Below are 23,494 nucleotides of genomic sequence, written 5' to 3'. Positions count from 1 at the left end.
TGACAAAGTACACTGCTGAGGGGAGCAGCGGGTGAGACAGGAGAGGTTTGCTGCACCGTATAGGTCACCTCTGGGGTGGGGGATGGAACTCACACTGAAGTGGCTGCATCTAGCTTGCAGTAGTACTGCACTTTAACCCACTGTGCCACCAGGGAGGGCCTTATTTTTATTATTTTTTTTTAAAGATTGATTTATTTATGCAATACAGAACTAGGGTATAGACAAGAGGTGCAGGGGCAGAGAGAGGGCTGAGGGGAGCAGCAGGCAAGGCAGGAGAGGTCTGCCGTGCTGTGTGGATCACCTCCATGGCTGGGGAATCAAACTTGCACTGAAGTGGCTACGGTTAGCTTGCATTGCTGTGTTTTAACCTGTTGTGCCACCAGGGAGGGCCATGAGTAATTTTTAAGTGCTCTTCTTATACACAAAATAGTAATGATTTTATGACTGTAACAGAGGTGAAATTAGGAACCTATAACATTTTATTGGTAATTACCTTCATTTCTCCTTCTTCTACAACCAACTGCCAGTTGGCATCTCCACCTACATCCTGTAATGAATAAGTCATGTGGTTTTGCACCATCTCTTCAACCTTGAAAAGAAGAATAAAATGATAAGACATCATATTCAGTTAATAGCTATGGCATAACCTCTAAAAACAGATGATATTCAGCTTATTTCAGCTCAGAAATGATGGTTTTAGAAAGTTGAGCGACTGAATGCACAAAAGTTAGTAGGTTTTATATAAGTTTTGAAGAGTTTAGTTCACATTCCAGATAGAACAATATACAGGTTAATGACAGATGGGAGAAATGTGGGGAAGAAAAATACTTCACTGGCCTGAGGTTTATCAGGTGACCAAAACAAACATATTCTGGAAAAAAAGAAGGTGACTTCCTTACCAACTACACACAGACACTTTTTCTAAGTTTTACCTTCTATCCTTTTATACATAATTTTATGTTAAATACATTAGAGAGGGCAGCTAAGAGTTAGAAAACATGCAAATTATACTTCAATTTAAAAATTTATCCTTAAGCTTATTAACTACTTAGTTTACATAAAGTCTATTGTTCTCAAGAACCAAGTTTATACATATTTTGTAATAAATACATTAAATAAATACCTGAATAGCTTGCAGGTAGAAACTTAAAAACTACTAGCCCTGGGGATATATTCTATAAAAAAGGATATTATCAGTGTTGTAGTGAGAAGCATTTCTGCTATATCTAGTTTTCTAGATAATAGAATGCATTTTTTTTGTTGTCAAAAGTAGGTATGCCTGTGTTTCATAGCAATAACCACAAAAAGAGTTTTTGGTAAAAATATGTATGCTGAGACTCCATGATCTATTTTTGTATTAAATAAATACTAAGTAACATTTTATTCCTTTATTCATAACCCCCAAGACAATGTGAATGGGTTTGAGTTATAGGCGGGAGATATTTAAAAATATGACTAAAAGGATAACCTACAACTTTATAGAGCCTTCATTAGAAAACACAATCTCAGGATTGACTGCCTGGAGGAACTGATGTATTTCTATAACTATGAAGTTTGGGGTAAAGAGATTTAAGATTATTAACACAGGATTTCAGTTACAAATAAATACAAAATATATCTGAGTTCTAAGAGGATAAACAAAATATGTTTGAGTTCTAAGAGGATATCTGAGTTCTAAGAGGATAAACAAAATAAAACAACCAGAGTAGCCCTGGCTAGATTCACTGTTCTGCATTGCATTGTGATTGGGAGAAAGTCTTACCCTCTTCTATATCCCAAAATTTAAAAAATCTTGTGAATATGTGAATATGTACTTTTTAGGTGGGACACAGGGAATTACGAATACTGTAATTATGAGATTCGAAGCAGAAAGAAATGCTTCCTAGAAATAAGTCTTGTTAATGGATCACTTATGAAAGAAGAAAGTGACAAATTTTATTTCATTGAAATCAGAGTTCTGTTTGAAAAGATTTTAGTGCCAACTAACTGTTGTCAAAAAGTATGGAAGTAATTGTGTTTTTGCCTGAGAGATTATTCCGGAATTTGTTATTTCAAATGTTTGAAAAATAAGAAACTGCTTTTGATTTGTGTTTTGATCTAAAAGAAGCCAAATTCTACATATATAAACTGGCTGATGTAAAGTAAATGAAAACAATGTACAGTAAACTGGATTTAACATTCTTTCTATGAGTTAAACTTCTATGAGTTAAAAAACCGGTGTTTCCTTGTAGAAAATATCTACAGAAATGTTTTCAGTCTTTTTTCCTGTTTACTCTGCTTGAGTAAGGGCTTGGAAAAAAATCCAATGAGAAAGTAAACTAGATGAATTAAAGGCTGTGCTCCTATGAAGTTAAAAAAAGAAATGAAGTATTCAATTGTTGAAGCAGCCATCTCTGCAAAACCTTCATCATAGAATCTCTACTCATTTTATTCGTTGAGGTAATAAAATTAAGGTTAAGAAGAGAGATTACAGGTAAAATCTCACTTCTATGAGTTTTATGTCCACTGCAGTAATATAATGTAGCCAATGTTACTGTAGGGGCAGTGACTTGGGCATTTGCACCCACACTGACACTTCAGATCTAAACTAATAATCTGCTCCATTTACCACTTTCATTGAGGACTTTGTGTATCAAAACTAATGAGGAAACCAGGGATCATTAAGTTAGAGAACAAGGATAAACACAAGCCAAACTTAACATTTTATTATGCTCACATTAAAAAATTATGAGATTTTAACATCTGCTGTAACTTTAAAAAAAAAAAAGTTGGGTCAAAATTGGAAGCAGGTTCACTGATTTAATGCTACTTCAAGTTTTAACTAGATGAAGCATAATCTTAGGAATCATATGCCTGATTTTTTTTTTTTTTGACCTAGAGGTAAAAATGAGCTAACACATATAGCATCTTCACAAGTGATCTATGAAAAAAATGGAGATAAACACATTTGAAATGAGGTGACCTCACATCTGAACCACTCATTATGCTATTGTAGGAGGTTACTTAACCTAATCTTCCTAACATAATACAGAAATTTTAGGTTTGTCACAGATATGTGAACAGGTTTACCTAAGTTAGCAGAAAAAAATTGTAAGGTATATGCATTTATCAGTATGTGCTTGATTAATTACTATGTGTATATAAAGTATTAAAATATGCTTATAGAAAAAAAAGATGTAGCTAATTTTGATTAGTTCACAGACATGTAATACTAGTAAAAGGTCATACTCAGTGAGTACTTAATACATGCCATGCTAGCTTAGCTAGCTCCCAGTCCTAGCTAGATCACAGAAGTGAAACACAGAAGAATCAGAAAACTGGTACCAAAAATTATTGCTTACCAGAATTGAAACTCACTTTGATTAGAGTACTCAGATTCTTAATAAAACATAATGCAATCTAGTAAAGTGCAAATCACTATAAATATACAATGACGTGAAGTTAAAAAACATTTATTTTTAAACTAATGCTGATACTAAAAAAACATGACAATTTGATTTTTATTTTAAGGGAAGCTATAAGCATATAACTTCCTATCTTAAATTCCTAATGCCTCACTGATGCTAAATAATCTAAAACCAATTTCCACAGATTTAGTACATGAACAGGAACATCAATTTATAATATGTAAGAATAATTTGCAAAAAGATAATATACCTGCCTAAAGGAGCTTAGAATCATATTGGTAATGAAAATACTATTTTCCAGTTAAATATAATTTATGATAGAGTAGATTAGAAGTGGGACGACAAAAACCTTCTTCTATGTTTAACAAATCCTGTAGACTAAGTCCATAAAAGTTGCTGAATCCTACTGAAACAGATATTACATGATATTTAAAAATCAGCAACCTTCTACTTGTTTTAATACAATTTGAAATCTTTTGGGAGTACCTTCAATATGACAAAATTCCAACTTATTTGTAGAAGATGATACAAAGGGCACATGCAAGTCTGACAGAGGAACTATTTAGTATGTAAGAACGGCTTTTAAAAGTTTATTGTTATTATTACTTAAAAAATAACAACCAAAGCAAATGACCAAACCAAAAGATTTCTAGGAACTGGGAAAGCAAGCTGAAATAAAGACTCAAAGTCCATTCTATATATTCATACAGTACCTGGGAGCTGAATCTGTGAACATCATCAGAGGCACTGACTAGACCAATGGAAGACATGGAGGAAGAGCGACTATAGGGCTACCAGAGACAGACAAAGAAAAAACCAAGTAATCAGAACAAAGGCACAACAGAGCATTCAGTACCAACTTCCAAACACAAGATAAAGAAATAGAGAATAAAGCACTATGAGACAAGCTCAGCAGCAAGTACTGACTTTGTGCACCTATCATGTGTTATGTGCCTCCTAAATCTGTACTGTGCATAGTAATACAAATAATACCTCTTTAGCCCAAAGAAAAACAAGATTTACTTAACTTAATATCTTGTGGCTAACTATTTTGAACTGGCTATTCTCTGTACACTCCAATCACCCTTCTTCCCCTTATATAAAAGAAAAATAAAAAAACTATGTTCCGATGATTTCTAACTACTTTGGAGGATGTATTTGAAAGAAAATACATAATACAAAATCTTATTACTTAAATTCAAGAAAAGGGAGACAAGTTATACTACAAGGTTGTTCTTCCAGCAATAGTGAGGAATAATACAACATGTAACAGTGAACACTGACATCAGCTTACCTTTTGAACAAATCTATGCGTCCCCACAGAAGAAAAGGTATCTCCAGATGGCATAGATGTAGGCCAATGCAACCTGACCTTTTCACTCTGTGACTAAGAAAAAATAAAATTGGAAGGAAAAAATGAAATGGAAGATTCTAAAATACATTTCTCACTTTAAGAATGGATTATATAACTGGAACAACCAACATTTAATTGCTGACCCTATAGTATCTATGAATACTTGAATTAGGAAAATACAGATATAAACTTTGCTAAATACTGACACTTCTTGTATTCCAAATAAAACTTTTTTTCTGATTGACTAGACACTCACTGCCTTCTTAGACCAGAAGTTAGTTTTTGGATTTGCTCCTACTCAGATATCCAAAACCTGCACATCAATTTACTATTGTATGGTTGGTCTCCCCAACAGTATCAGGCTGTTTTCAATGTGCTTAGAATAATAAGCCTTCCAACAAATGTCACCTTGATATGAACTAATGGTCAATGGAGACCCAATGAGCATGGGGAAGTCTATTACCATCACTTGAAGTATGCATATTATTTTAAGTTAAAAGCAGTGAAAGTCTTAGAAGCTTTTTAGCCTTTTACCCTTTTGCTGAAGGAAAAAGAAATTAGGTAAAACTGTCACTTTACTGGACCTAAAAGAATGTAATTTGAGAGGTATCCTCTGGGTATAGGTTTAACAATGAAAAAAACTCTCTTTGTGGAAAAACCTCACCTTTCCTTTCAGAATATCAATAGAATGAGGTTACCGACTTATTGTGTATCATGTGACATATCCCTGCAATGTTCCTTGATTCTTTAGGTCCCTAAATACAGAATATACCCAGTCTATCCCACTATTTAAAAACTTCAACCATGTAAATCCTCTATACGTATATTATTAAGCTGTCACCTTTCCTCCTACTAATCTGAAGTTTGTTTGTTCAGTGGATGGAAGATTGCCTTACTCAGAGTATATATATGCTTGATACTAACATAATAATAATGAAGTTGGGTACTTCTAGGAAGAAAGAGAGTATTTACACCTAGTTTCCTGTTAATTATACAGACTTACTTTAAACAATTACTGGCCTTCTTTCTATTGCTTGGAAATTGATGAATGAGGGAACTGACATAAAAATCCTACATTTGTGACTTACATAGATACAGTTCATTTTGTAGGCTATTATGAAGGTTAGGATTTTCAAGTTCTAGTTATATGAAATAATATATACTAAGGAATGTCTACTGTGCTAACATTAAGTTCAGTTAAGAAATTTTAATGATATACCTGTTCTTCTATTTTATCTTGTCTGTCAAGAGCAGCTTCAACAGCATCAAAGAATTCTTCTTCGTTAATCAGACTATTTGGGCCTTCCTATTCAAACACACAGGGGAAAAAAACATTTATTTTAGAAAATACTGACACTCTTGACATTGTTTTAGGGGACAGTTGAAAAGTGATTCAACAAACATGTATAATCCAATTAGCACAATTGGTAATATCACAAACATGAGTAACATGTAGAATAATGAGTATTACAATGAAACTCACTCATTTAGTACTTACACACTTACCATAGTTGACCAACACTGTGTTAGAGTAACAGTCAAGAAAGTGGTGAATTACACAGTTTATGTAAGAAATGTATATTGAAATTGACATGACAGTAATTTGGTAAGGAAAAAAGTACACTTAACCCATTTTGCTTATAGGGAAGTGCATTTCAAGAGAATGAAAAGAGTGGTTTACTTAATACATGACATGAGAATATAGATTCCTACCTTTAACTGTAATTTAAAAAGTCTAGCTGTATTAATATATTTAGAAGACTACTAAAACATTTAAAAGGAGATATAGAAATTATATATTAAAAAATTATGCTTTTTTTGGCAGGAGTATAAAGGACCAGGGGAGAAAATAATAATAATGAACAACTATATACTATATACCAGAGACATTTTACGGGGGTGGAGTGGGGAACGGGATCAAAAACTGTTTGGGGGAGGGAAGTACACTGGGCTATGGTGATGGCACATGGGTGATTTGGTGACGGGAAGCCCATGGGGATTACAACTGAGATGGAAAAAGGCACACTATGATATAAAAATAAATTGTTATAGTATAAAAAAATTATGCTTTTTTAAGCATGATACCAAAATATGGAGATGATATATCAAATGACTGAAGGTTAGTTACATACAACATTTATATGGCAAAAGACTTCTCAGAAGCTACAATTAAAATAATTGAAAATGAGAGGCTAATCCTAAATATATTCTAAATCATGGGGAAAACCACCACCAAAACCAAAAAAGAAAATATTTTGGATTTGAAAATAGTAAACACATACAGTGAACACATAAACTTAAGTACATGGCCCCCTCTTCCCTTTACCATGTTCTTCCCTTAAAAAAAAAACCAAACCTGTTGACAGGAGTGAACATAAATAATACAATTATATATATATATATATATATATAGCTAGTAGGAGATAAAGGGTACAATATATTGGTAAACTAAACACAGAAGGTTTTTCATATTTTCTATCATCTTACTATAGGGAACATATTTATAACACACACAAAAAGACAATTTAAAAGTTTTAATAATTTCCCCCCAAATAAATTTAAAATAGCAAAACAATATTTAGTTTCAAAATAAAAATTAAAAATTTAACAGGCTGTATTTTGGTATTCTAGATTTCTAAGACTCCAGAGGATAACTGATTGTGTAGTTTTCACACATTTTAGAAGGAATGAACTGACAGGTTATTTTAAAATGCTAAAAGCCAAATCTCATGATTATGCTTTAAGTCGACATCTTTTCTACCACACAAAGTATCTAGCCAACAGCAACTCTATTCCCCCCTTTCTAGAATAAAAATGTTAAGAACTTTTTCTTTATTTTTGATATAGATGCATCTCTGTCAAAGGAGGCACAGTAGAATGAATGTAGAGTGAATGGAGTAGAGTGAATGGAGTCATTTTTTACTGCACCTACTTACATTAGTTGCCTTGGACTACATTCCCAGAATGCCATGAGACTTTCTGAATGGGAGGCATCTGGGAAGGTGCAAGGTGGAATGGAGACATGTAAGTGAGAGGCATGGGGAGAAGTTGCTCCTGGGTTTAGCATTTTGGCAGAGACGATGGCAGTCGTTATCTTGATCTCATGGTGGATTACATGGTACATTTGGGCGTCTCTCCTGTCCCAGTTCTCTGGGCTTGTCTAACCCTCTTCGTGTGGCTCGCTCTTGGAAGATGCTTAGACTTGTGGCAAGTTTTCAGTTCTCAGCTGCCCTGTGTTGGCTGAGCCTCTGTGGTTGGGCATCAGCCCATGAGGGGATGGAAAATTTGGGGAGTTTTATTAGGAGTCTGTTACGGAGATTCTCTTTCTCACTGCATACCAATTAAAGCTCTTTCAGACTAGGAATCTGCTTTCTTTACTCCTGTGCATGTTGTGTGTGTGGATGGTTGAATCCTTTTAGTATGTGGACCCTGTAACAATCTGGGATCCCTTGGTACCTCTCAGTCATCTGGTTACATTTTCTTAAATATACTCTATTTTATCATTCTACTTTTACCTTCATTATACTCCTTGCCACTCCATTTTTTAAATGTTCATTTCTGGAGTATCAACAATGTTAATAACAATCACCAGAGAGATTTCTTACACATTTTCCTCTTCAAATAAATATCACAGAAAAGTAGCTTATAAAATCTTAATGTATTGAGTATATGAAGAGGGAGAATTTTAAATTGTTTAACAAATAAAAAGGGGAAAGGTATTTGTTTCAGACGTTTTCAAACACAACATAAAGGCAATTAGAAAAATTCATTCTCTGATATATACAAGATCTCATCATCTCTATAGCCCATATTAAAATCTTTTGCCTCTTAAGTACTCAAATGTCCTCCATGGGTTTCTATTATTAAAAAAGAGACAGAAAGCATACAGTTGTTAAACATTCTCATCTGTAGTGGGAGGTAAAGACTTATTCTATAAATTGGACAGATCTAAAAATGTGCATTGTATAGCCTACTAAACTTTATATAAACCAACCAACCAAAAAAACCCCACAAAATATAACTTTATACCTCATAATCTGGTCCTCCAAAGTGGGATTTTTTCTTAAGTTCTATCATGGCATTTTTGTATGCTTCCTCTGTCCTCCTCCTCTTCTCATTTTCCTATTCAGAAAAAGTGAGTAAAAAAATTTACCATTTGAAGTGGGAATTTTTCTATTTTTTTGATGTATTATAATTTTCTCTAAAACCAATACACCTATGAAATGTAAGAGTATTATTTTGCCCAAGAATACAGTCATATACAAGCTACTGCTTAATCACTACTAAACTCACCTTACACGTAAGCTACATCTTTAAATGGATTAACTGCCAAAGTGACTATACTTCTAAGGGGTAAGCTCATGCTGCAGTGGCTGGCAATAGTTTGACAGCACTGTCTTTAACCCCTGCACCACTGGGGAGGCCTTAAATACGAAGACATTCTTAAAACACAGTGCTATTCAAACCCTGTGGCCATTCTACCAAACATCAAAACTAACATTGCTTTCCTTGGTGGAAAGTGTCCCACCTCAAAATGAACTTCAAGTATTACAAACATGTGACTCATTCACGGATGAATGATAAGATTCTGACTGATGTTTGGTGTAGTATCCGTAAAAAACTTTTCCTATTAACCAAATTTATTGAACTTTTCACATTTGAAAAGAAAGGTGGAAAAGGTAGAATATAAGGCAAATGTTGACTGAATAACACAGTGTATCTTAAATATCACAATTACCTTGGAAAATTTATACATGGCTATAAATGCAGTACATTAATGTTTAATTTTATAAATAGATGTTTAAGTTAGTTACGTAATTAAATGTACTATCATGTATTGTGCAATAAAGCTGGGTATGCTAAACTGGGTGTGCTCACTTCTGTTGCAAAACATTAAGACCATTAGAAAAAATTAATATTAAAACTTCATCAGGGATGCAGCTGTAAAGTAGGTGAATACATGAGTGGCAAATCTCATTAGGAACATGGGTTTAAGATGCCCACAAAGTTTCAGAGGTACAGTTCCACCCAACAGTCAACCCAGAAGATTATTTTCCCTCAGAAGTTGATTTACATCCAATCAGTAAAATCTGATTTTTAAAAAGGAAAAAAAAGTAGACTTACCTTATCCAATCTTTTTTGCCAGCTTTCTTCACGTTTCACCATTAGTTCAATACAATGAGAAAGTGTAGCAAGGATCCCAGCAGTAGTTGCTTTAAAAGTTATTGCCTCTCCTTTAAAGTCTATACCATTAATTCCTTTTGGCGTTACATGTGGAAATACTGGAGGCGGGAATAGTTATTCAATGAAAAATTTTCCGAAATAATTATTCTCCAACACTTAAATTTAGAAAATGTGTAGAAAACTAGCAAGCCTGAGCAGGCTTGTGGATTGTAATTTCTCTCAATGCCAACATTTAAAACTTTTCATAAATGCTCTCTGAGTAAAGAATGGCATGTCAGCATATTTACTTTGAAGTCTTTTTTTCCTGGAATCTATCTCCTGAAGTCTATTTGCTGTGCTGCACCTGGTAAATAATGTAGTAGAAGCAGTTTTACAATATAATATTGAGAAGAAATAATATTTTGGATTATAGTCACCAGAGTAGGTATAAGTATTGTCTCCTCTGATTTTCATTTACAGTTTCCTGATGACTCATGAGGTTGAGGACCTTTTCATGTGCTTACTGTCTATTTGTATTATCTTCTTTGGAGAAATATCTTGTATTTCCTCAAAGATACACTGACCATTTAAAACTGAGATAGCTGAGCCCTCCCTGGTGGCGCAACGGATTAAAGCACAGCACTGAGGGGTTAAAAGCCACTTCAGCATGAGTTTGATCCCTGTCTGTTCCGGAGGTGATCCATATGGCACGGCAGACCTCTCCTGACCCGCCCGCTGCTCCCCTCAGCAGTATACTTCATCAGTTGGCCTGTTTTGCTCCCCACTCTGTCTCTGGTGAACCCTCTCACCGCCCCTGTACCTCTGGCTTGTACCCCAGCTCTGTATGCATAAATAAATAAATCTTTTTAAAAATTGAGTTTAATGAACATGAAAGGTATTTTAAAAAAAAAACTAAGATAGCTATTATAGATTTGTAAAAGTTCTTTGTATATTTTAGAAACAAATGTCTCATTACATATATGACTGGCAAATGTTTCTCCCATTTTATGTGTTGTCTCTCCACTTTTTTTGTCTAATTCATGGTCATTAAATTGCATTTTTAAGACTTTTATAGTACTAAGTTCTCATATTTAGGCCTTTGACCCATTTTGTGTTTGATGTAAAGGAAAGAGGTTCAATTCCATTTACATATGGCTACTCAGCTACCCAGCATTTTTTTCCTTAAGATTATTCATACAGAACTGGGGTACGGCCAGAGGTGCAGGGACAGTGAGAGGATTCACCAGAGACAAGAGTGGGGAGCAGAACAGGCCGACTGACGAAGTACACTGCTGAGGGGAGCAGCGGGCGAGAAAGCACAGGTCTGACATACCATGTGGGTCACCTCCCTGGCCATGGACTGAACTCATGCTGAAGCTGCTGGGCTGCAGCTAGATTTGTAGTGTTTTTTTTTTTTTTTTATTTTATAAAAGTTTATTTTTACATCATTTTGTACATGCAGTGTTGTGTTTTAACCTGCTGTGCCACCATGGAGGGTCCAGCAGCATTTGATGAAAAACCATTTTCTTTATTGAATTATATTGGCATTCTTATGAAAAATCAATTTATGAGAAATGTAAGAGTCTATTTCTGGTCTCTGTTTCATCTGTATGTCTCAACTTATACCAGTACCACACTTTATTGCTGTTTTGAAGTAGGATGTGAAATTATGAACCCTCCTGTTTTGTTCTTTTTTTTTTTTCAAACTGCTTTAAGCTATTCTGGGTCATTTTCTTTTTTAAAAAAGATTTATTTATTTATTCATACAAGAACTGGGGTAATGGCCAGAGGTATGGGATGTAGAGGACTCACCAGTGGCAGAATGGAGACCAGAACAGGCAGACTGACTGAGATACACTGCTGAGGGGAGCAGCAGGAGGGGCAGGAGAGATCTGCCATACCACATGAGTTTCCTCCCTGGCTGGGGATTAAACCTGTGCTGCAGTGGTTGTGGACAGCTTCACAAAACTGTGCTTTAAACCACTGCCCGACCAGGGAGGGGGCCCTACTTTGGGTCATTTTCATATGAAGTTTAGGATGACTATGCTCATTTCTACAAAGAACCAACTTGGGATTTTGGTACAACTGCAATGATTCTGTGGGTAAATATGGGAAACACTGAATTCTTAATAATAATACTATGTCTTCTGATTTATGAACACAGGATATCTTTCCATTTATTAAGATCTTCTTTTAGATCATGCTTAGTGAGATAAGCCAGAAAGAAACCGGATGGTTTCACTCATAGCAGGAGTATAATGGACCAGGCGAGAAAATAACAAAAATAATGAACAACCATATACCAGAGACATTTTGCGGGGGTGCAGTGGGGAATGGGATCAAAAACGGGGGGGTGGGGGTGAGGAGGGAAGTACACGTGATTATGGTGATGGCACACGGGTGACTTGGTGATGGGAAACCCATGGGGATTACAATCGAGATGGAAAAAAAATGTACAAAATGATGTAAAAATAAACTTTTGTAATAAAAAAAACTTTTAAAAATCTTCTTTTATAAAGTTCTTTAGTTTTTATGAGGTTTGTGCCTCTTTCGCTAAATTTATTATTATTTTTGGCGCTATAAGTGAAACTATTACCTTAATTTTATTTTCACATTTTCATTGCTTGTTTATCAAAACACAACTGTTTCTTGTATATCGATATTATACTTTGCAACTCTGCTGAATTCATTTATTAGTTCCAATAGTTTTTTTAGTGGATTCCATAGGCCTTTACCTAAACAAGATAATGGTATCTTTTAAAGTGATAGTGGAGGGTGATAGGATTCACCAGAGACAGAGTGAGGAGCATAACAGGCAGATCGATGAAGTACACTGCTGAGGGGAGCAGCGGGCGGGTCAGGAGAGGTCTGCCACACCATGTGGTCACCTCCAGGGCAGGCGGGAATCGAACTCATGCAGAAGTGGTTTCAGCTTCTTAGTGCAGTGTTTTAACCCGCTGTGCCACCAGGGAGGGCTTAAGTAAATCTTTTTTAAAAAAAAATCTGGTTTGTGGGTATTTTGGAAATAGGGTAAGAGAAGGGAGTCTAGTATTAACATCTTTCAGTATGTAGACTTTTACTCTGTCCCCAGTTACCAAAGTTGCTGGAGATAAACAGAAAAAAATAAGGCTATTAGACTTCAGTAATCAGAACATAAATTTCCATGTAATTGTTTTATTGATAGGCCAACACACATATGTTCCTGAATCTAGCTCTTCAATTCTATTTCTTCAGAAAATAACCTTCCATCTCTCTTGGAGAATGCAGGTGGAGTAAACTGAGAGTGTATGGGATGGAGGATTAGATCATGGTATTTTAACTCTTTCAATGTTTTTTGTAACATCCAAACAATATCTTTTTTCACCCAAAATCTTTTTTGTATTAAAGCAGATTATTTGTCATGAAATTACATTCCCAAAAATAACCCTACAATTCCATACACACTTATTAAACTGGATGAGTCAATGTAATTCAACATTTTAGTCTGAGATTATAAGGACAACGATGTAATGTGAAGCTGGTAGTCAAAGAGTACTTCCTTTTATAAGGAAGAAGAGTCATGATAAAAATAATAAAAGGAAAATGTAGGGGAGAGGTTTTAGATTTTATTATTAATAATGGAATACTAAAATATGATCTATGAAAAAATTATTCTTTCATAACTTCAGCAAAAAGCAAGCACAATTAAATTAACTTTTTTTTTTCAATGATGATTTTGTAATGCAAAATATTAGGAGTCCTCTCTAGCTTTTTCTTAGGCTATTATATCAAGAAGAACTCTAGCAATGGGTCGAAGGTTTCTGTTTGCTTTTTTTTAAAGATTAAACATGTAAGTGGTACATGAAGTATTTGCTCTGATACATTTCACATAGGTTATTCCCTCCAAGTTCATGCATGCTGTTATAAGTTACAGGTTTCTAGTGAGCAATTCAGAAGTCCATATGCATTAGCTTATGCTTTATTATAAATAAAGCAACAATTAATAAGGTGGTATATAAAATAAATATATATGCTCCTAAGTCTGTGTGTAAATGTAATGTGAAATCACTTACTTTAATCATTCCTCTTTAACAAATCAAATATATACTTTTCAATACCAATTTATCAAGTAGAGAGAGAAAATAACATTAAACAGAGAGATATACACATTTAAGTTCCATCACAATGTTTCTCTCTTAATAAACTTTTTCAGCACTAAAAACTGTTATCATCAAATAATGCTGAAGTAAGTGGGAAGTCTGGAATTTTGCATGAATCTGTTAGTGAGCAGTCATTATTTAATGTCAGAATGTATATATTATCTATATCTTTCTCCCCAGAAAAAAACTTTTACTTGTATTCCAGCTTTTAAAAAATCATTCTATTAGATTATTTTTCTTGCTATCTAGTTATTACATAACTTTAGAAAATGTATTTTACCTAACTGAGGGGGAAAACATGTTACTTACACTTTTCTTTATTGCCATTGGTATTATGTAAGAAGTCTCCATCAGAACGTGTTGTAGGAAAGTCGTCTTCATCATCTTCTACCACTAAATAAAACATTAAAGAATATTAGTATGAAATGAAATAGACATTAACCAGTTTCTTCTTATGTTGAACTGAGTCAATAATATACTCTTGATTCTGTTAGTAAAAGATCTGTGCATTTTTAGTGGTTTACAAGGTATTTTCAATAAATATGCAACAGAATGTCTTTACATATATTACACTATTTTAAAAACTGTACCCATCCTTTTTTGTGTAAGGTGTAGTTCATATTTTAACATACATATTATTTTGTCCTTTATCATCCCTGTATCTTCCTGCCTATGCTGGGCCATATCAATACACATAATTCTACATGGTCTACAAAGGGCTGAGCAGAACTGTAGCACAGTAACTACATGCAGAGGATACCTTAATTTGTCTCTGAGAGTTCTTAAATGTATCATTTCATACTTTATGCTAAGTATTCTACACACTGAGTTATCAAACTAACAGTGAACAGAAGGGCAAGATTAGAATCTTTAATTTTAATGTTATGTAACTCTTATTTTAAAATCAAACATGTCTTCTGTAATCTCAAAAGTATCTACACCCAAAGAATAAAATCTTACTGAAGAGTGTCTGGGGTGGTAAAGGGGGTTAGGTTAAGATTTATACTAGCAATTCTGGTAAAAAATTGTATATGAAAACACAAAACACCTACAATGTAGTGTTCGATACTATCATTTCAATGACACTTTTAATCAAGAGCACTATTCTGAAAATTTAAATCAGATACAGTTATCACATCAAATTTGATAATTTATGCTATGACAGTACATCTCTACAGAAACCGTAGATAGCAACTCTGATGTACTCTCAAAGTAGAAAACTATGGTTCCCTGCCCATAGTTCACTTTTTACCCAGTGTGTATTCTTAAAATACCAGCATTTCTTCTTTTTTCTTTTTAAAAATTATTTTATTTATGCATACAAGAGCTGGAGTATAGGTCAGAAAAGCAAGGGTAAGAGGATTCATCAGAGACAGAGTGGGGAGTAGAACAAGCGGACTGACTGCTGAGGGGTGCAGCAGGTGAAGAGCTTTGCTGTGCCATGTGAGTTAGCTCCCTGGCAGTGGCTACTGATAGCTTCATAGTCGTTAAGATGTAACACCTTGCACCACCAGGGAGGCCCAAAACTACTGTTATTTCTTATGATAACATTTATAGGGGAAAAAAACCTCTAAGGTCTGAACTGTGTCTCCCTCTGTTCTTCTACCCTCTCCGCTCCCCCACAAATCCTATATTGAAGTTGTAAATCCAGTACCTCATAATGTGACTCCAGTTGGAAACATGGTCTTTATAGAGGTAGTTAGACTAACTACTACAGGTAGTTAGACTATCAGGATGGGCCTTACTCCAGCATGACCCGTGTCCTTATAAAAGAAGAGTGGATGTAGACATAGAACAAAGATGATACATAAGGAGAAGATGGTTGTCTACAACCTAAGAATAAAGACCTAGAACAAATTCTTCCCTCATGGCCTTCAGAAGAAGAAAACCTTGCAGTCTTCAGAATTGTGAGAAAAGTAATTTCTGTTGTTTAAATGACAGTCTGTGGTATTTCATGATGGTAAACCTAATAAACTAATAACATCAGTCTTCCATTGTTGCAATTTACTCAAATGTGTAACAGACAACATTAAAGATATATTTTAAATTATTTTTCAAATCTTCTACTCAATCTGGTTATCGCTGCATCTCGACTTCTACTCTTTATCACCATCAATTTTGTCCTTCAAATGCTATACATTATTGATCTGGATCATTTATAAGACAGGAATCCAACTTTGTATACATCCTATTTTTGCTTAAAGGGCTATCTGCAAGCAAAAGAAAGTGATATGTAATGTTTTGTTTGATAATTACAAATGTTAAAGTGTATCATATGTAAAGAACTTTAAGGCTACGTAATTTAGAGAAAATTAAGCACTTTAAGAGGAATAGACTTCTGCTTCTACTATGGATAGAAAAGAAGGACTGAATTTACCCTCTAGCATGTACATGGAAAATTGGGCAAGACACTGGATATCAGGCAACAAGGGACAGTGATACTTGAGAGTAAGCGGACAGATGATGCAAGCCTTATTACTGGTTCAGTTAACTATTGTGGCAGATCAGAGTAATATGGAACCCAAGAAGTACCCAGTAGACTCTGAGGTAAAGAAATGGAGCTTAAAGTCCAGAGAGAAAAAGGAAAGAGAATTCACAAGGCAGAATACTGGAAAGAAGGGAGCAGAAGAAAACTGTGGAGATTGGCATATTCAACAGCACATTATGAGTGAAGGAGGCACAAAGTTCAGGGAAAGAACCACCTGAAAGAATTTCAGGGAAAATACCCAAAGTCTGCAATGGGCAGTACAAGTAGCTGTTTCTACAAAAATCCTCATAATTCACAGGGAATTGGTTAGAGAATACCAAAGAGTTTTTCCTCAGAAATGGGAAATATAATCTATTTCTTATACTAAATAGGAAACAGTATGGTATTACTATATGATTAATTAAATATGCATACAATAACCACTAAAATAACAAAGAGTTATAACTAAAAAGTAAAAAAAGAAAAAAAAATGGAATTATATAGAAATACTGTATCCCAAAAGGTGGTAGAAAAAAGGAATAAAGAAAAATAAAGATAAAAAAATTTGAACTCAAATCAAACACCAAGATCAAGAAAGGAAACTATGTCAAACAACCTAGTTATACTGGGTATGAATTTAATAATATGTTATAAACAATTCATTTTTGCCTACAGAGCAATTAAAGCAGCACAAAATATTCATTATAAATGTATATGTAACTCCATTATTCATTTTTTCTATGTGATAACAGTCAGAAAAAAGAGGGGAGATAGAAAAGCAAGAAAGTGGTGAAGTGAAGATAAAAGGAGAGGAAGAAGAGAGATTGTGAGTGATTCCAGAGAGAGGATTTGGCATAAATTTAGGCTTATCTAAGACACACCAGGGATAAATTTATTAAACATAATCATGTGAAATGCCTCATATTATCAAGATAAGAGATACTACACTCTTCATTAGAAAAAAATGTAAAACGTATCCGATATGGGCTGGATTAATTAGGATGTATTATAAAGCATACAGATTATATGAACACTGAAAACTGTTACACTGGGGGTATGTCCCTAAAGTGACTATAATTACCTTTATCACTTAAAGACATTACCCTTTAAAATCAAGAGGCTTTAAATCCATTCATTCTCCAAGTAAAAATAGTGGTAATAGCCTAATTAACCTTTATCCCTTTGAAGTTCATCCTTGGAGACAGCATCAGCACAGGCATCAAAGAACTTCTGTAGAGTATCAACTTGTCTACATAGGATATCTCTAAAGGTTTCCATTTCAGCCAATTTCTCACGTAAACTATGGCCTTTCTGTAAAACACAAAAAGGGCAGAATGCAATCCAAGTAAACAAAACTAAAATTACTTAGTCCTATGGTAATTTATTATCTTTCTATGGTCCATATTTTATAACTGAGAGCATGGGGTAGGGTAAACTATCAAATTCAATATGATACACCCAGTAAGACTTGAAATTGACAATTAGTAGACTGAATAATTAGTAGATGATGCTAATCCTGAAGTAAGAGAGCATGAAACCTGACCATTTTCTAATAAAACAGTATTTTCACATTTGACATCGTGTGGGAAAATGAGGAAAAACTTTGAAAGGGGCAAAAATATTACTTAGTGTTCTTTTAAGGGAATAGTGAGTATCAAGTAAGGTGCTGCTGGGTTGTTTACAAGTTTTTGGTTTCATTACATTTAAGTGAATATTGATGAAGGGAAATACACTGGCTATCAAGCTGTGGTTACTGAGCCATTTTATATATAATAGCAAAATTACTTCAGCATTCTTATTATTTAACAAAATAAAATCTCTGACATGTATTCACTTTATACTTATGAGGAAGATTTTACCACTTAGAAATTATTTCATAACATCTTCAAATAAGTTAATTACAGAAAAGTTCTTACAAAAAACTATTGAGTAAGTTCTGCTTATTTTTACTAGACTCTCAATCTATGTTGCTTAACTGAAAACATTCCTAAGCACATACCTTGAATGAAGAGGTGGATGTTGCAGAATAGCCACTTGCTCCAGACACTAGTGACACCATTGAGCCATGTCGACGCAAACTAGATTCAGATCCATATCCAGATTCTGTCTAAAAAAAGAAAGCAAACTACATGAATAAAAATTAAATTAAAAAGTGAATCAAAAGTTTCCCTACAAACTGGTATGGTAAACATAACAATTAATTGTTTCAATTCACTCAGAAATACAGGCAATCCACTGATACAAACAATGCTATCAATCCTTATTTGCCACTTAATTGTCAAAGTTAGTGAATAACATCTCTCCACCGGTGAGGCAAGAGGGGCTGGAATGTGGAAATAACATCAATCCATTTCAGATAATGAAAAAGTTCTGGAGAGGGATAGTGGTGACAGCTGAACAACAATTATTTAATGCCACAGAACTGTATTGTTAAATGTTAAACTGACAAACTTTATGTTAGGCATAATTTAGCATAAGTACAAAAAAAAAGAAAAACTTCTGGTCTATTTCTTTATAGATAAATTATTACTCATTAGGACACAGCTTAACTATCACTGTCTCAATAAACCCTTTTCTATTATATCAATTTAGATTATAATCTACATTGATAATTTGATAATTTACAATCAAAATTTTATATTATTAGAAAGATTCTGGGCCCTCCCTGGTGGCGCAGTGGGCTAAAGCACTCCACTGAGAAGCTAAAGTCACTTCCGCATGAGTTCGATCCCCACCTGCCCCGAGGTGACCACATGGCGTGGCAGACCTCTCCTGACCCGCCCGCTGCTCCCCTCAGCAGTGTATTTCATTGATCTGCCTGTTCTGCTCCCCACTCTGTCTCTGGTGAAGCCTCTCACCGCCCCTGAGCCTCTGGCCTGTACCCCAGTTCTGTATGTACAAATAAATAAGTCTTTAAAAAAAAAAAAAGATTCTGAATACTCATTTGAAGAACATTCAAAACCAATTTTAAATTTAAATCCAAAAGAATACATTTTATTTACTCACTTTATGAGACTTATATAGAGTTCTGACTTGCTCTGTTTAATCACAATATAAACACCACAAAGATTTATTGAAGATTTTTCACTATAAACAAAATCTCAACTTTCTTTTTAGGTTCTACTATTTAAAAACAAGTAATATGTCTTTTTTTTTTAAAGATTTATTTATGCATACAGAACTGGGGTACAGGTCAGAGAGGCAGGGGCGGTGAGAGGATTCACCAGAGACAGGGTCGGGGGCAGAACAGGCTGATCATGGTAGTACACTGCTGAGAGGAACAGCAGGCGTGTCAGAAGAGGTCTGCCATGCCATGTGGGTCACCTCCTGGGTGGGGATCGAACTCGTGATGCAGTAGCTTTAGTTTCTTAGTGCTGTGCTTTAACCTGCTGCGCCACCAAGAAGGGCCCAATACCTATTTTTAACAATGAATTCATAGGACAAATGATTACAGAAATAACTGCTATTGATATTTTAAGTAATGGACAGCAAATGAACATGGAGGGTGAGAATTTGGTGTAACTATATTTCTATCTATCAGGTTTCATTAAAATTCTGAGGTATGGTATGGTGATATATATCTGATAAGTGTGAACTAGCTTACAGTGTTGTAAGCCAGTATAACCTTAATAAAAAATACAATTAAAAACAAATTCCATTATAAGTTACATACATTGTTCCAAGAAAAAAGAAAAAAATATAGTGGCCTTATGAATACCATTCTCATCATTCAATTTAAATAGTAAATGTCCATAACTCTATTTCAGCCAGTTAACTGCACTGAGAAGTATATTAATAATTTAAGTGTTTAACAAATGTAAATGTACACAAACTGATTTCTCAATGTTTAAAAATTTGTCTTTCTGAAAATGCCTATCATTGTGCAAATGATAGGTGATTATGTATAAAATTCTTAATGGTATTACTACAACATATGGAGTAATTTTATGACAGTGACAAAATGGAGTTACCTCAAAACAGTTTGGGGTGTTACACACTAGAAATCAATAACTAAAAGTATTACTTTAGGGCCCTCCTTGTGGCGCAGAGGTTAAAGCACAGCACTAAGAAGCTAAAGCCACTTCAGCATGAGTTCAATCCCCGCCCTGGAGACCCACATGGCGCAGCAGACTCCTGACACACCCGTTGCTCCCCTCAGCAGTGTACTTCGTCGATCTGCCTGTTCTGCTCCCCACTCTGTCTCTAGTGAATCCTCTCACCGCCCCTGTACCTCTGGTCTGTACCCCAGTTCTGTATGCATCAATCAATCAATCATTTTTAAAAAAAGTATTACTTTAAAGAAGTAGCTTCAAATGGTATCATTAACTGCCTTTCTTGTTCACATATGACTTTTAGTTTTAAGTTTCTCTCAAAATTATATCAAAGATACTTAAAAAAAAAAAACTTCTGTGATAAGAGCTAGAAATAACTCCAAAACATAAGTTTATTATTAAAATCATTCTAAAAAGTGGCATTATTGTTGACACATCTACTTTAGCTTCCCAATATGCCCACTTCGAAAGCAACAATACCCCATTCTGAATTTGTAAGATCTGCTTTTGAAGGCAGTGTGGGATAAAGGGAACAAGGATGAAAAAGTATAGAATACTTTATAGTCACAGATGATAGTATTAAATGTTCTTAAAAACTGTTAATATACTTGGGTAGTAAGCCCACTGGTGTATGATATAGGACTATGGGTGTTCTATTCCTATAAATAATATATATTTTTTAAATCAATGTTGACTTATACATTTTTGACATGCTTTCAAAACCTCACTGGCATGATTTGAGAGATAATACTTTAAAGTCACATTAGCTGTTTTTGAATACTACCTACTCGTCCACAAAAAACAAAGTTCAACTTATTTACAATCCCTACACACCAAAATAGCAATTAACACCAAATTCTATCTAAAATTAATAATGCAGAATTCATAGTCACTTCAGGTATATTTTTCTTTTTTAACATACCTGCTTTAAGAACTGTCATGCAAATGGTTTTGCCAAAAAAAAATAACAAAAACAAAAAACTTCTTTTCCAATTTTTATAAGATTTGAGAATTCATATTTATATTCAAATTCATATTCCTGAATATGGCTTTGCACGGAAATAAAATGACATTGATACAATGAAACAGTTACTGAACACATCCTATACAGAACAAATTTACTCTCATATACCTCAGTAATGAGTCCATACTCATGTTTTCTAACACTCATTTTACTAATAAAAAAAGATATAGTGTTTGAGCCACTAGAGGGGGTTACTAGTATTTTCCAAATAGCAGTATACCTGGAAAGCAGATATACACAAAGGTTACTGCTGATCAAGGCACAATAGTAAGCTCTGGGCTAATTCTTTTACCTGTACCTTTACCATTTTGTATCTTTTTTTTTAAAGATTTATTTATTTTTGCATACAGAATTGGGGTACAGGCCAGACATGCAGGGGCGGTGAGAGGATTCACCAGAGACAGAGGGGGAGCAGAACAGGCAGATCGACAAAGTACACTAATGATTGGAGTAGTGGGCGGGTCAGGAGAGGTCTGCCGTGCCATGTGGTCACCTCCGGGGCAGGCGGGGATCAAACTCATGCTGAAGTGGCTTTAGCTTCTTAGTGTTGTGCTTTAACCTGCTGTGCCACTAGGGAGGGCCCATTTTGTATCTTAATATTTAGAAGACATTTCAAAATGTGGTAAATTAAACCATACTGGTCAAAGTAAAAAATGCCTAAGAAGTGATATGAAAAGAAATATCCCTTAAAGTCACAGCTACATTTTAGTCTGATTTAATCAGGTGAGAGATAAACTTACATATTATTATTTTGTAATCTTACATCAGTTATTCCATGTCAAAAGCAGTGGTATAAAATAATAAAAATTATTTTAACAGCACTCAACTTTTGGAAATCTATTATTGCACTAACTATATCCTTTTGGAAATCTATTATTATACTAACTATATCCTTGAATGTCATTTAAGTAGACTAGTCATTGCCTATTTTTTTTAAAATTAAGATATATTTATTTAAGCATACAGAAATGGAGTACAGGCCAAAGGTGCAGGGGTGGTGAAAGGATTCCCACAGAAAGAGTGGGGAACAGAACAGGCAGTTTGATGAAGTACTGCTGAGGGGAGCAGTGGGCAGGTCAGGAGAGGTCTGCCATGCCATGTGGGTCACCTCGGGGCAGGTGATTGAACTCGCACTCAGGTGACTGTGGCTCACTTACAGTGCTGTGCTTTAACCCACTGCACCATCAGGGAGGGCCTATTGCATATTTTTAATCGGTTTTTACATCCTGTTGTTGGGCTGTACAGGTTTATGTATTTTGGATATTAACCTCTTATTTGACAGGCTTTGCAGGCATCTTCTCCCATTCAGTAGGCTGCCTTTTTGTTTTGATGATGGTTTCTTTTACTGTGCAGAAGTTTTCAGTTTGGTTAGTTCGAATTATTCATATTTCCTTTTCTTTCTTTTGCTGGTAGAAATGAATCTACACAGAGATTACTAAGGCCAATGTCAAAAAGCTCATCACCTAAGATTTTTCTGTGGTCTGGCATTGAGAGGAACATCAATGGAAGACATGAATATCATATTAATTCCAGCAAGCCATCTTGGATAAATGTAAAATAATAAAAGCTAATAAATACCTAAGACACTGTGCCCTAGGCAAGATGCTAGTGATTTCAGTGCATTAACTAATTTAATCCTTTTTTAATAGCCTGTGTGAAATGGGTATTATTATTACACTAATTTGTAATATCAGAGTCTCATAGCTCTAAGGAAGACAGTAACCAATTTCAGATTGCAATGTTGATGCAATGTATATTCCTATGCTGCCTCAATACCCAGAACCTGTGCTTCCATGTCTTTCAAATGTCCTTTTTTCCACTGTCATTCTCTAGGTCTAGTCAGGTCACATTAAGATAAATCCTTTAGTTTTTTAAGTGTTATTTTCTT

The 23,494-nt window shown here is 34.6% G+C and overlaps 1 protein-coding gene across 1 annotated transcript in view; it reads right to left on the bottom strand.

Moving 5' to 3' along the window:
* The window catches only part of COL4A3BP (collagen, type IV, alpha 3 (Goodpasture antigen) binding protein), an 81,800-nt gene that overhangs the window by 14,980 nt on the left and 43,326 nt on the right, over positions 1–23,494 (bottom strand). Inside the window, exons 4-12 of the mRNA XM_004678202.2 lie at positions 18,530–18,637; positions 17,703–17,841; positions 14,373–14,456; positions 9,886–10,043; positions 8,791–8,883; positions 5,981–6,067; positions 4,702–4,794; positions 4,121–4,198; positions 494–589 (exon numbers count right to left, since the gene is read on the bottom strand). Coding sequence (XP_004678259.1) covers positions 494–589; positions 4,121–4,198; positions 4,702–4,794; positions 5,981–6,067; positions 8,791–8,883; positions 9,886–10,043; positions 14,373–14,456; positions 17,703–17,841; positions 18,530–18,637 — 936 coding nt within the window. The remainder of the gene's footprint in view (positions 1–493; positions 590–4,120; positions 4,199–4,701; positions 4,795–5,980; positions 6,068–8,790; positions 8,884–9,885; positions 10,044–14,372; positions 14,457–17,702; positions 17,842–18,529; positions 18,638–23,494) is intronic.

This window comes from Condylura cristata, unplaced genomic scaffold (assembly GCF_000260355.1).
Source record: "Condylura cristata isolate star-nosed mole 26May11 unplaced genomic scaffold, ConCri1.0 scaffold00007, whole genome shotgun sequence".
Lineage (NCBI taxonomy): Eukaryota > Metazoa > Chordata > Mammalia > Eulipotyphla > Talpidae > Condylura > Condylura cristata.
This window is presented reverse-complemented; position numbering and strand designations above follow the sequence as displayed.